Source organism: Peromyscus maniculatus, chromosome 7 (assembly GCF_049852395.1).
Source record: "Peromyscus maniculatus bairdii isolate BWxNUB_F1_BW_parent chromosome 7, HU_Pman_BW_mat_3.1, whole genome shotgun sequence".
NCBI classification, from domain to species: domain Eukaryota; kingdom Metazoa; phylum Chordata; class Mammalia; order Rodentia; family Cricetidae; genus Peromyscus; species Peromyscus maniculatus.
This window is the reverse complement of record NC_134858.1, coordinates 33,939,916-33,954,221: the sequence shown is the minus strand read 5'-3', so window position 1 is coordinate 33,954,221 and position 14,306 is coordinate 33,939,916. Positions and strand designations below refer to the sequence as shown.

The window sequence follows — 14,306 nt, the reverse complement described above, 5'->3', positions numbered from 1 at the left end:
TATCTATCCCACTGGAGCAAAATGTCTTAGAGAAAGACAGTAACCAAAAATGTGCTTGCTGGGAAGCAGCTGCTGGCCACACCTTCCCCAGGTAGAGCTGCGAAGGTAAATGAATTCACACAGAAGATGTTGGGAAGCTTGGGAGCTGGAGCCCCTCAGGTTGGCAGCGTGAGTGAGGTTAAAAAGATGAGGACTTGTTCTGTGCTTCCTTGGGGGCAGCTGGACCCTAGGTCTCTCCTAGCAGCTGTGTAGAAAGGCTGCTACCATAAATCCTGTCACCCCCGGCAGAGCGGGTGGCTTCACTGGTGAAGTTGAACCAGTGAGGCTCCAGCCTCAGACACACCAGGCCACTCTACAGTGCCTGGGGTGGGGGAGTCTTACAGAAACAGGGGGAGGGATAAGCTGTGGACTCATCAGAGAGACCCGAGAAAACAAAGAGGAAACCGGCCTCTTCAAGGCTCTCAGAGCAAGCAGCGCTGGAACCACCCCTCCTGCAGAGCAACTACCCATCTGGACAAAATCTATGAGGCAATTGTTTCCAGGCACTGGATGCAGGCAGTGCAAGGCTTTGGACTGGAAAGAAATGAGGAAAACTCAGATCCGCTAAAAAGTAGAATACCATAAGTGGCAAGTAACAATAAAAGTAGCAAGAACTTTACTTGTTTGCTTTTGAGTTTTATTTGATTGGTTGGTTTTGTTGCTGTTTTAAGATAGGGTCTATCCATCCTGGAATTCACTATGCTAGCCAGGCTGGCCTTGAACTCACAGCCTTCTCTGAGTGAGTTTGTCTCCTGAGTGCTGGGGTTGCAGTGTTAGAATGACCAGTCTGAGAAAAATTTTAAATGATCTTTTTTTTTCTTCTGTCAGAAAAATCATTTTGTATTGTGGAGTATAAATACAAATCAAGATAGAAGACAGGACAGTTGCACACGAATGGAGGGAAAAGACAAAACTTTCAAGCTTCATGTTTTATCTGAAGAGGCAAAATATTTCTTTAAATAGCCTGTGATAACTGAAAATGTACAATGCACTCTGGAGAAAAGACGCTATAAGAATACCGAGAGCATCATAATACAGGCCTGTAATTCCAGAGAGCTAAGAGGCTGAGCAGGAGAATTTAAAGTTTGAAGACTGCCTGACAAGTTAGTGAGATTCCCCTACTCTCTTCTCAAACAAAACAAAACAAAAGCCAAGCATGGAGTTGCTCACCTTTAATCTTAGCACTTGGGAGGCAGAGGCAGGAGGATGGATCTCTGTGAGTTCAAGGTCAGCGTGGCCTACATAGTAAGTTCCAGGACAATGTAGAGAGACCCTGTCTCAAAACACAAACACAAAGTGAAGAGATCTAGATAAAGGTCCATTCATTACAAGGAACAAAATGGAATGCCAAAGAAAACTGAAAAAAGAAACTAAGAAGGCTGGAGAGATGGCTCAGTGGTTAAGAGCACTCGCTGCTCTTCCAGAGGACCCAGGTTCAATTCCAAGCACCCATGGCAGCTAACAGCCGCCTCTCACTCCAGTTCCAGGGGATCTGATATCCTCTTTTGGTCTCTGCAGGCACCAGGCACATAAGTAGCATACAGACAAATTTGCAAACAAAACAGCTATACAAATAAAATACAAATAAATAACTCATTTTAAAAATTAAAAAAATGAAGAAAATGAATCAACTAAAAAATAAACAATAGAGAAAAACCAAAGAAAGCAAATGTGGCTCCCTTAAAAGATTGATAGATGCCATAAACCTACAGACAGGGAGAAAGGACACAAATGTACACTACCAGGAACAAGGACGGAAACGCATTATAGATCTCCCAAGCCATACTACAAGATGGACAGAGCCTGTAAGACTGACCACTCAGCAGGTAAGGGCTCAGGGGGTAAAGGCATTGATGGTCGAGCTTGATGACCTCAGTACAATCCCCGGACACCACACAGTAGAAGGAAAGAACTGATGCTCCCAAGCTGTTCTCTGGCTTCCACACATGAACCATGTTATGTCCATCCCACCCATAACACACAAAATAAGTAAGTTAATGTAAAAAAAAAATTAAAAGAAGATTATAGATAGATTTATGGTTAATGTGTTCATTGATAGATTAAATGGATAAATTCCTTGAAATCTATGATTCAGGGGTCTGAAGAGATGGTTCAGTGGGTGATACGCTTACCTCAAAAGCATGAGGACCTGAGTTCAAATCCTCAGCATCCATGTAAAAAGCCAGGCATGGCTGTGCACCTATAATCTCAGTGATGGGGAGTGGAGACAGACGGGGCTTACCCAGCCAGCCAGTCTAACTGAATCATGAACTTCAGGCTCACTGAGAGACCTTGGCTCAATAGTTAACATGGAAGACAATAGAGGAAGATACCCACCATGGGCCTCTAGCCTCTGTGTGCAAATGTATGTGTGCATACACACACACACACACACACACACACACACATACACACACACACCCTAACCTTCTGCAGAAAAAGTCCATTGCAGTAGCTTACCAAACATTTAAGGAGGAGCCAATAGCAATCTAACATGAATTCTTTCACCAAACAGGATAACATCTAGCGCACTTCATGACCTATGTTGTGTCGCTGTTTGGTCTGAATTGAAACATCCCCTCTGAGCGGGAAGAGGGAGAGACTCACGAGACTCAGGAACTAAATGAAACATACCCTAAGAAATAACTATTTGCAAGACTCAGGAAGCTCCCCAAAGTTACAAGAGTCACAAGGCCCCTCCCTAAGGTCATACAATCATTAAGGATTGCTGTAGAGGGGAGACTGTAGTGTTGTGAGGAGCTCCAAGGATGAAGTTTTCACAACTCTTCCCCATGTTGGACGGCTGTTCAAGGATGCAGTTCCCTTTGTCATCCACGCTCCTGTAAGTAATCTCAATAAACTCATTGCTTCACTAAATTAGACTTGGCTATAATCATTTCTTTCTTTGTCATCAATGCCCTATCAGAGGTAAATAGACATTTATTCATGTTTCCCCAGAAAAAGTTACACAATACCTTAGAACAAAAGAACATTACAAAAAAAGAAAGAAAGTATAGAACTGGGCATATTAGCCCACAACCTATTATAGTCCCTGCCCATACAGGCTGAAATGGCAAGACTGAAAGTTTGGAGGCCAGCCTAAGCTGCAAAGTGAGTTTCAGGCCAACCTAGGCTATACTGGTAGACCTAGTCTCAAGTAGGCAACAAAACTTGTCCACAGCCCCGGGCGGTGGTGGCGCACGCCTTTAATCCCAGCACTCGGGAGGCAGAGGCAGGTGGATCTCTGTGAGTTCAAGGCCAGCCTGGGCTACCAAGTGAGTTCCAGGAAAAAGGCGCAAAGATATACAGAGAAACCCTGTCTCAGAAAAACAAACAAACAAACAAAAAACAAATGGATGGAACTAGAAAAAATCATCCTGAGTGAGGTAACCCAAACCCAGAAAGACAGTCATGGTATGTACTCACTCACAAGTGGATTCTAGATATAAAATAAAGAACAATCAGACTACAACCCATAAAAAAAAATGTCCAACATTCTTAGCCATCAGGGAAATGCAAATCAAAACAACTTTGGGATTTCATCTTACACCTATCAGAATGACCAAGATCAATAACACAAGTGACAGCTCATTTTGCTGGAGAGGATGTGGAGCTAGGGGAACACTCCTTTGCTGGTGGGAGTAAAAACTTGTATGGTCACTATGGAAATCAATATGGTGGTTCCTCAGAAAGTTGAGAATCAATCTACCTCAAGATCCAGCTATACTCTTCTTGGGCATATATCCAAAAGATTTTCCATCCTACAAGGACACTTGCTCAACTATGTTCATTGTGGCCTTATTCATAATAGCCAGAAATTGGAAACAACCTAGATGTCCTTCAAGAGAAGAATGGATGACAAAAATGTGGTACATTTACACAATGGATTGTTACTCAGCTGCTAGAAAAAACAATGACATCATGAAATTTGCAAGCTGATGGATGGAACCAGGGAAAAAAAATCATCTGAGCAAGGCAACCCAGACCCAGAAAGACAAGCATGGGATTGGCTGTCTAGTTCAGCAGCAGAGAACCTGTCTATGTGAATTAGGCTTGGATACACGCTTCTGAACCAAAGAAAAAGAAAGCAGCAGAATCTCATGACTACTAGACCACACACACTCTTTATTTTGTATCCCCAGTGTTAGGCTGCTATGTTTTTCAGAGATGCTAAAACACTTTTCAGATTTTCATACTCCATGGTGGTTTGAATAGGAATGGCCCCCAAAGACTCAAGTGTTTGAATGCTTCTTCGCCGATTGAGAGTGGCACTGTAAGGAGGTGTGACTTTGTTGAAGTAGGTGTGGCTTGTTTTAGTGTGTCACTAGGGGGTGGGCTGGGAATTCTCCCAATCTTAAAGTATGCTCAGTGTGGTACACAGCCACTTCTGCTGCCTATGGATGAAGATGCAGAAGTCTCAACTACCTCTCCAGCACCATGTCTGCCTGCATGCCACCATATTCCTGCCATCACAATAATGGGCTGACCTTGTGAAACTGTAAGCCACCTCAGTTAAACATCTTCCTTTGTGGTCATGGTGTCTCTTCACAGCAGCCCTAACTAAGAAGTCACCACTGACTTGATGAAACTAAGAGACTTTACGTGTATATTGTGATTGGCACATGTGTACTGAAAATACATTGTTTCAATAAAAAATTAAGTACCATAAACACACACACACACACACACACACACACACACACACACACACACACACACACACACTTGTCTACAATAGTTCATAACCTGGGGAACCATTTGCTAGTCCCTTAAAGATTAAACATAGATCTGCCATATGGCTGGGCCTTCCAGCCCCCCAGGTTTTCCTAACAAGAAATGGAAGCACATATCCCTAAATGATGTAGATAAGAATGTCAAAAGCACCAGGAGGCAGTGGCGCACACCTTTAATCCCAGCACTTGGAAGGCAGAGCCAGGCAGATCTCTGTGAGTTCTGTGAGTTCGAGGCCAGCTTGGTCTATAGAGCGAGATCCAGGACAGGCGAAACACATAGAAACCCTGTCTCGAAAAACCAAAAAAAAAAAAAAAAAAAAAAAAGAATGTCCAAAGCAGGAGTTGGAGAGATGGCTCAGCGGTTAAGAGTACTGATTGCTCTACCAGGTTCAATTCCCAGCACTCACATGTCAGCTCACAACTGTCTGTAATTCCAGTTCCAGAGGACTTGACACCCACAGCAAAACACCAATGCATATAAAATAAAAATAAATAAATTTAAAAAAAGCCTTTTGCAAAAAAAAAAAAAGGATGTCCAAAGCAGTGTTGCTTGCAATTTTAAAAAACTAGGAACAGACCAATATTAATCTACAGATGAGTGAATAAATTAAATGCAGTGTATCTATGCAAGTGACTACTATTTAGCAATGAAATAAATTTATTTATTTGTAAAAGTAGTTGCTACTATAAAACAGGGAACAAGGTGAGCCCCTCCTGCTTGATCTTTTTATTTTTTCAAGACAGAGTTTTACTGTATAGCTCCAGCTGTCCTGGAATTCACTCTGTAGGTCAGGCTGGCCTTGAACCCAGAGATCTGCCTGCCTCTGCCTCCTGCATGCTAGGATAAAGGCATGCACCATCACCCCTGGGTGGCTGATCTTTTAGAACTGTATAAATGTGTCACTTTGATTTTAACAAAGCCCAAATCATTCTCATTGCAATCAGGATTGAACAGTGTCTATGATATTTAATTCAATTACTTATTTTAGTCACAAAGACAAGCATGAGCAGATAGAGAAACAAACAACTGATTCTTGGCAATATCCACAAAGATTATAAGGGCTCATGAAATTGAGACTGCACAGCAGTGTGCATATACCATGAGTACTTGGTTGGCCAGGCTAGCAGAAGGAATTCGGAGTACTGGTCAACCTGTTAAGCTATTTAAACTGGGGTTAGTTAAAGTCCTTCTCCTGTAACAAAGACAGGTGATAAAGGAGGATGAGATAAAGCAGACTTTCTCCATCTGCTTTCATCACCTGTCCTGTGCCAGACTTAGATAAGAACAACCCCATTGAGCAGAGCTCAAGGCTACCCTTCCCAGAATCTCTCAGCTCTCCTAGAACTACCAGCCCCTTGAGGGGGATGTACAAGTGAAGATGAAGTAGGGCAGCCTGTCTTATATATCCATTGGCATAATTCACAACATAAGCTGGAGAAGTGGCCTCTTACATCATGACGATCTGATCTGACTTCTGTAACTAGACTCACTGCATTATTGTGGCTTTCTCTCTTTTATTTTAGGTGACTACGAGGTACTGTGCATATGTGTGCAGCAAGAGAAAATGCACAGGCAGGAGTTCAAAGAGGACCTGAGACCCAGGCTCCAGTGTCAGTGTTGTGTGCTTGCAGTAAATCAATCATAGCCTCACTGCCTTGCCTGCCAATGAGGCCTCAATGTCCTAAGTATTCTCTATTGCTCATGATTAGGAGATGCAGCCACTCTTTCAACAAATGCTGATCCCTCCCCGGTGCTATTTTGAGCAGTGATCTGCAGATACAGTGCCCAGTCAGGGAAATCTGCTTCCTGCTCTTTTACTTGGGACCAATTCTTGAGCTCCCAGGAAGATGTGATCCACCACTATTCCAAATTCCTGAAATTCATCATTTGCTGAGTCCCCTGGTCCGGGCCAGCACTTCCTGAATACAAAATTGTCCAATTTTCTTCATGGCTGAAACTAGAAAGCCAAACAATTGTCTTTTAACATGGATAGAACCATTAAATGATTTCACCTTTTGCTATGAGAATGCCTCTTGACCATTGTGTAGCCATTTCACCTGGGCATTAGCTCAGTGTTTGTGTGTGTCTCCTCCCACCCACCACCCCTCAATTTTTGCTGAGATTCTGACCTCCAAGGTGAGAAGGGAGGGAGCACTTTGAGGGAGGTGATTAGCTATCTATCACACACAGGTAGAGCCCTCATGAATGGTATTAATTCCTTATAAAAATTAGTCCAAACTAAGTTCAAGGAACTTCATTTGTCCTTTCTACCATGTGTGGACCTCACAAGAAAGTATCACCTAGAACAGAAATTGGGCCCTCCCCACAATCTGAATCTGCTGGCAACTTGATCTTAGACTTCCAGTCTCTAGAACTATGGGAAATAAATGTCTACTGCTTATAAATCATTCAGAGATACTCTGTTCTGCTGACTAAAATACCGCTACATATACAGTACATATATAGTCAGCCACCAGGGGCAATCTGGATTTTCTGAGAGACTATACAATCAACTCAAAAGAAGAATTCAGCCTCCTTTAAAAAAATAAGGTTTTCCTTTTTAAGTGTGTGTGTGTGTGTGTGTGTGTGTGTGTGTGTGTGTGTGTGTATGTGTATGTGTGTGAGTGTGTGTGTGTGTGTGTGTGTGTGTGTGTGTGTGTGTGTGTATGAGTGAATGCCATTTTTATGAGAGTGCCCACAGAGGCTGAAGGGGCTATCAGGTCTCTTGGAGCTGCTGGACTTACAGGCAGCTGTAAGCCACCTGACACGGGTGCTAGGACCTGACCTTGGGTCCTCTGCAAGACAGCCAGGGCTCGTGACCACTGAGCCATCCCTCCAGCCCCATTGAAACCCTCAGTTATCCTCTGCACTGGGAAAGGAACAAACAAAAGGAGACAACACCACACCTCCCTACCCATTGTTACCTGATTTACCTGAGCCCTAGCTCTAACTGGCAGGCTAGAAGGTCGACCGGCGCTTGCTCAAAGCATTGCTTCTGATGGGACTGTGCTATTCACTTCAGACAGCAAACCCTGATCCTTAAAAATGTTTTTGTTTGTATGTCTGTGGAGACTAGAATCTCACGCTGTAGTCTAGGCTTGCTCAAACTTGTGGCAACTCTCCTCCCTCAGCCTCCTGAGTGCCAGGATTACAGATATGCCACCAGAATGCCTGGTTACCTTATTTAAATTAAATATATATATATATTTGAAGAGAAGCCTGAGGTAGTCGCTCTTTTCGAACTTGCTATGAAGATCAGCAGTGGAAGTAATTAGGGGTTCTGGGAGTGCAGTCACTGGCAGTGTGTTTAATATGTACGAGGTCCTACTTTCCAGCTCCAGCACCACAAAGATGGAGAGGAAGAAGGGGAGGAGCCTGGGGAAGTGGGTAACCATCTGTGGCAGTGTGAATAAAAATGGCCTCCCTAGGGAGTGGCACTGTTAGGAGGCGTGGCCTTGCTGGAGGAAGTGTGTTTCAGTTCTCCTGCTGCTGTCTGCAGATCAAGATGTAGGACTCTCAGCTCCTTCTCCAGCACCCTGTCTGCCTGCACGCTGCCATCCTTCCTGCCGTGATGATAATGCACTACATCTCCGAACTGTAAGCCAGCCCCAGTTAAATGTTTTTCTTTATAATAGCTGCTGTGGTCATGGTGTCTCGTCACAGTAATCGGAACCCTAACTAAGACACCATTCTTACTCTTTTATGCATAACCACCCCAATTACCTCAGACACACTGAGTCTCCTTCCTACCTCATGTGTTATCTTCCTCAACAGCATGTGAAAGTCCCAGCAATGACTCTGAACTATTGCTTCAGAAGGCTATTGAGTTGTTGGACATTTTTCTATCTGGATTCCATATCTTCCCAACCCTGACTAAATAGCCGCGCCCCCAGAGGTACCTCAGTGTCAGAGTTGTTGCCATTCAGAGCCTCAATGTTTGGGTCCCTCCAGTCTTCTGAGAGTGAAGGGATGTAATTGTCTGTCAGAGCATCCCAAACCCTGTAAACAAAGAAAAGCTCTCATTAGCACACATCTGCTGCCTGACCCCGCCTGGAGGAAGGAAGAGCTGGGCCAGGCAAGAGAGAGGCTGCTGTGTGTGCCAGGCTGAGGTCATCTGCCTTCTAGCACACAGAGGCAGCAGCTGAAACACAGAATTCGAGGCATGTCCGGAGGAGAAAACCATGAGCATGAGGCCCTGTCCAGAGGCTTTAGAGGGAAAGGTGTTTGGCTTTTGCTTAGAAATGAATCTGTACCCCAACCATACAATTTATTCCTAAACCTCAGAAGTATCAGTGTTCCTTTCCCACAGTCTGAGAGAACCAGTGGGTAGAGGAAGGGACTGGGCAGATACCCTGACTCTCATTAAAACTGGGTAACACATTTCAACTTCAGAGGCTTCCAATCTTCTCTCAGGAATCAGCTCCTCAATATCTAATGTAAGCAAGAGGAAAACATCAATATTGTAACTGCTCACTTCTTTTCCAAAATGCTCCAGGGAGTCCACAGCAACACAACCCTGTAGAGTTTATGTAAAGTTTAAAGGTGCTGTGTTTTCATTATGGATACTAAGGCGAATGTACAAAACAGAAAAAAAAAAAAAAAAAAAGCCAAGCATGGTAACACTCACCTCTCACCCCTGCACTTGGGAGGCACAGACAGCGGATCTCTATGGGTTTAAGGCTAGTCTGGTTTACATATTAAGTTCCAAGCCAGCTGGGACTACATATTCACACAATTGGTTTTCAGAAGGGAAAGATGAGGTTATATTTCTTCTTGATTCTGATATGTATATGTTTTCCTATCACTTGATTCACTTATTTCCCAACTCTTCTTTGGACAAAAGGGAGGGTGAGGGGCCAAGGTTATAGCTTAGTAGTAGAGCATTTGCCTAGCAGGTACAAGGCATTAGGTTTGATCCTCGGCCCAGGGTGGGGTGGGGTGGGGTGGAGATGATTTGAAAAAAATTCTGAAGTCACAAACATATAATGAAAATGAGTGAATTAGTAGGTACCCCAGGACAGACATTTGATATCAAATGCGTAACAATAAGGTAGCTGTCATAAAATTAGGAATGGAACAAATAGATGGGTATATATGAAAGGTTCTCCTGGAAAAATAATGTATGTAACTGGTAATTAAATAAAAGAAACCCACAAAAACAATTTATTGACAGGAGAGGCATCTGTTTGCTATTTTTCCACCATATAAGAAAGCACTTTGAGCCGGGCGGTGGTGGCGCACGCCTTTAATCCCAGCACTCGGGAGGCAGAGGCAGGCGGATCTCTGTGAGTTCGAGGCCAGCCTGGGCTACCAAGTGAGTCCCAGGAAAGGCGCAAAGCTACACAGAGAAACCCTGTCTCGAAAAACCAAAAAAAAAAAAAAAGAAAGCACTTTGAGAGAACAAAGCCATCAAGTGTTCCTGAGACAGTCACTCAGCAAGATTTTAGAGCCTGCTTCCCGTGTGTGTGTGTGTGTGTGTGTGTGTGTGTGTGTGTGTGTGTGTGAATTCATCTTGTACGTGTGTGTGGAGGACAACTTTGGGTATCTTCTATTGCTCTTTATCATACGATCTGAGACAAAGTCTCTTGCTGAACCTATCATTTTGGGTAGGCTGGCAGGCCAGGGAGTCCCCATGATCTATCTGTCTCTGTCCCTTCAACACTGAGGTTCCATATGAACTCCACTGGTGCAGCCAACTTTTAACATGGGCACTGGGGATGCAAACGCAGGTCCTTGTCAGGCAAGCTCTTCCTCCACTGGGCCATCTCCCCAGAGCTTGCATCTCAAGCCGTGGGTAAGATCCCAATTACTGTCAGGCACTATTAAAGCTGTACAAAGCCAAGTCCTACTGGCACTGTGGAACCAAGGAGAAAATATGTCTTGCTAACTCCAAGAAAATGCTCCAACCACCACACCCACTGGAAAGGTCATGAGCCAGCTTTTAAATCACTGTGGTACATCAGTGCTTTGGGAATGAATACGCCTGCAGCTGTGTCCCTACAGGAAATGCTGGAGAAGTGAGATTCAGCAAAGTCCAAATGAGGTTGTGTCTTTTGTTCCTGAAGGGAAGCTGGGACCTTAAGGGACTGACTGCACACCTTCTATTGACCTTCAGACTGCTTAAGTCCTGAGCCCGGCAGTTGGGAGCTTTTCTCCCCTGCGCCTTTACTGAACACTCTGTTGTTTAGTTTTATTTTGATGACAGAGTTTCACTAAGCACCCCTGGTTGACCTGGAACTTGCTATGTAGATCAGGCTGGCTTGAAACTCAGAGATCCAATTGCCTCTAGGATTAAAGGTGTGCCCCACCACTCCCAGCAACAAAAGAATCTTTAGGCTAATTTCGTTTCTAGGCAACTTCCCAACCCTATACATCCCAAAGATTTCAAACTATCTTCTTTTTCCTTTCCTTTTTATTTCTTCTTCCTTTTCATCCTTCCATATGAATGACCTTCAAGTTAAACCTCCTCCTATCTCTTGCATACCTTCCCATAGTCACTCAGAGGCCCTGTATCAACAACCACAGTCCACTCTTAAGCAATTCCTGAGCCTATTCCTCTTCTAAGCTCTATGTGAAGATGGATGCATTCATTATTCACAATTCTCCAGGCTGTTGCTTATGAGAACCTCGAATGCAGTGTCGACAATGACACCACCCAGATTTACACATTCACTGATGGCAGAGGTGGCCTTTGAACACAGGCCACACATCAGCAAGCCTGTACTCCTACCCACACTTTCTGATTCAGTAGATGGCTGACATTGGTATGGGCATCAGAATAATACACCAAGTTTCAAATCACAAGCTGGAGCAGCAATTTAGACACCAATTCTAAGTGCAAAGTCCCCAACTGACATCATTCTGGCTGGGGAACAGGGTGTGCCAGGATTTCTTTGGGGGTCTCCAGCCCACAGCTGGAGGTCTCACTATATAGCCCTGGCTATCCTAGAATGAGTTTTATAGACCAGGCTGGCCTCAACCCATAGTGATCTCCCTGCTTCTGCCTCCTGAGCGCTGGGATTAAGGCCACTACCCCTGGCTACTTTGAGACTTAAAATCTTACTTCTCAGGGACAAGGATGTAACTCAGTAGCAAAGCATTTGTCTTGTATGTGCGAGGGCCTGGGTGCCCTCTCCAGAATAATAAACAAACAAATAAATGCCACTTCCTAGGAAGCATTCTGTCATTGACTCTCACCGTGGAAAATGGAGATTTTGCCTGTTTGGAGGTTCTAACAGGAGAGTGCAGCTACTTGTACATCCTTGACCAAAGAACAGCTTCCTCGGGACTTCTCTGTCTGGGAAGGTCCTCCTTGACTGGTTGACTCATACAGTTTCTGGAGGGATTCATGGGTGGTGAAGGAGGAAGGCGACACTCACCTAGCTAGCCAGATCAGCCTAGTTAACACTGGTGATCAGTGGGGTGCCAGATAACACAGACAGACTGCTTTCCCACCCAAGTAGAGAGATTTTGCAAGATCCCTTCACTTTCGTTTACCAAATAAGCAAGGTTAATCAGTTGTCTCTGTTCTTACCATGAGGCAGCCATGACACCTGAGATTTAATGTGGTCCCCATGGTCAGAGAAAAGGTTCATGGTCTGCATACTTCTTTTCTTTTGGTTCTTTGAAACAAGGTCTCACTTGTAGCCCAAACAGACCTAGAACTAGTAGCAATCTTCCTGAAACCTCCCCGAGTGCTGGGATCATAAACATGAGTTACCATGGTTGGCTTTCATATGCATATTTTATAGTTTGGTCTTGGGTATCAGGGGAATCATTTAAACTATCTTTTACTGAAGTGGGCCAGGCATTTGGAAAAGAATGCTGTCTGAGTGTGAGGAACCCCAATGGAATGGATTTGTACTTGTACAAAGACATGTATATGACATACCATCAGGGCTATTTGAGCCCTAATAAACAAACACACACACACACACACACACACGTAGACTAACAATATAATAGGCAACTCAAAGGGCTAATTTAGCTTTAAGTTTGTGACAAATCCCATAACTGTCTTTCAGTCAGCCACTTCCCAGGTCAAATAATACAAAGCCCACACTTACACATGTGTTAATGTGAGCACACTTTTGTAGTTCATACCTTTGCACAACATATTTAATTCTTTTACATATGTGAATAGAATAAACAATATTTCTCCCTTGTACATAGGGAAACTGAACCTCTAAGAAGAGACCTAGTTTCTTTTCTTTTCTTTCTTTTTTGGGGGGAGGGGAGGGGAGGTTGAGACAGTTGTAGCCCTGGCTGTCCTGGAACTCCATCTGTAGACTAGGCTAGCCTTGAACTCACAGAGATCTTCCTGCCTCTGCCTCCTGAGTGCTGGGATTAAAGGTGTGCACCACCATCACCACCACCAAACTAGAGAGAACAGAATTTTCTCAAAAATAGTTATCTACCAGACTTCCCCATCTGATTATAAAGCATTTACTTATCTTCCGTTTAAAGCATGTCTAGTGATAGTTTATTTACTGTGTGAACTTTGGTTTTAACATTATCTTTAGCTTATAAATCCTATCTGGGGAATGGGGAGCAGCTATTGCTCCCAACCGCTTAGGCTTTTGTAGCTATTGCAAGGGCTGAGAACAAGCCTAGGGAGACAGGAGATGGGTGGGAGCTGTCCATTCCTGTTTTCCCCTTACTGTGGCTGGTTCTCCACTCTCAGACGGTAGTAGCTTCAAAGAGGTTCTAAGTTCCAGGCTCATCTTTTACAAGGGAAGAGTGATTGCATAGATTTGAAGAAGAGGTTCTGGGTCAGCAGTGGTGGTGGAAACCTGTGATCTCAGTACTCAGGAGGCTAAGACAGGAGGATTCAAGGCCAATGTGCTCTACATAACAAGATCCTGTTTCAAAAGCTAGAAGGGTAAAGGAATGTGGGGGAGGGGAAGAAGAGGAGCAAATGAGGGAAATGAGGGAAAGGGTGAAGAGTGAGTGGGAGGAGGAGAGATGATTCTGAAACAGTTTCTTTCTTTTTTTTAAACACAACTTTATTTTGTCTTTTTTTTCCCCCCCCCAGAGCTGAGGATGGAACCCAGAGCCTTGCACTTGCTAGGCAAGCGCTCTACCACTGAGCTAAATCCCCAACCCCCTGAAACAGTTTCTGAATTCAAAACCAGATAGATAGATAGATAGATGACAGATAGATGGATGGATGGATGGATGGATAGATAGATGGATGGATGGAGACAGATAGACAGACAGATTGATATAAATATAATATATATTATTTAAATCTGGCTCTCCCTTTACATTTTTTTAAAGATGGTCTCATACAAACAAGACTGCCCTAGGACTGATTATGTGGCCTTGAATTTGTCATCTGCTGTGGGATGTCTTTCTGTATGCTGTGAATATGTGTTGCTCTGATTGGTTGATAAATAAAGCTTCACTGGCCTATGGCAGGGCAGGATAAGGTTAGGTGGTACATTCCAACTGAAGATGAGAGGAAGAAGGGTGGAGTTGGGAGAGATACCAGCCCACCACCCAAGGAGCAACAAGATGCCAACAGACCAGTA

The 14,306-nt window shown here is 43.9% G+C and overlaps 1 protein-coding gene across 3 annotated transcripts in view; it reads right to left on the bottom strand.

Annotated features, from left to right (window-relative positions):
• The window catches only part of Fez1 (fasciculation and elongation protein zeta 1), a 54,636-nt gene that overhangs the window by 27,617 nt on the left and 12,713 nt on the right, over window positions 1-14,306 (bottom strand). For 2 of the 3 annotated variants that reach the window (XM_076576050.1, XM_076576049.1), the window contains exon 3: window positions 8,673-8,772. Coding sequence is in view for 1 of the 3 variants with exons in the window: in XM_076576049.1 (XP_076432164.1) it covers window positions 8,673-8,772 (100 nt within the window). In the remaining 2 variants the exon portion in view is untranslated. Of the gene's footprint in view, window positions 1-8,672; window positions 8,773-11,204; window positions 12,724-14,306 lie in introns of those variants that run through there. The other variant, XR_013052702.1, reaches the window with a different exon arrangement.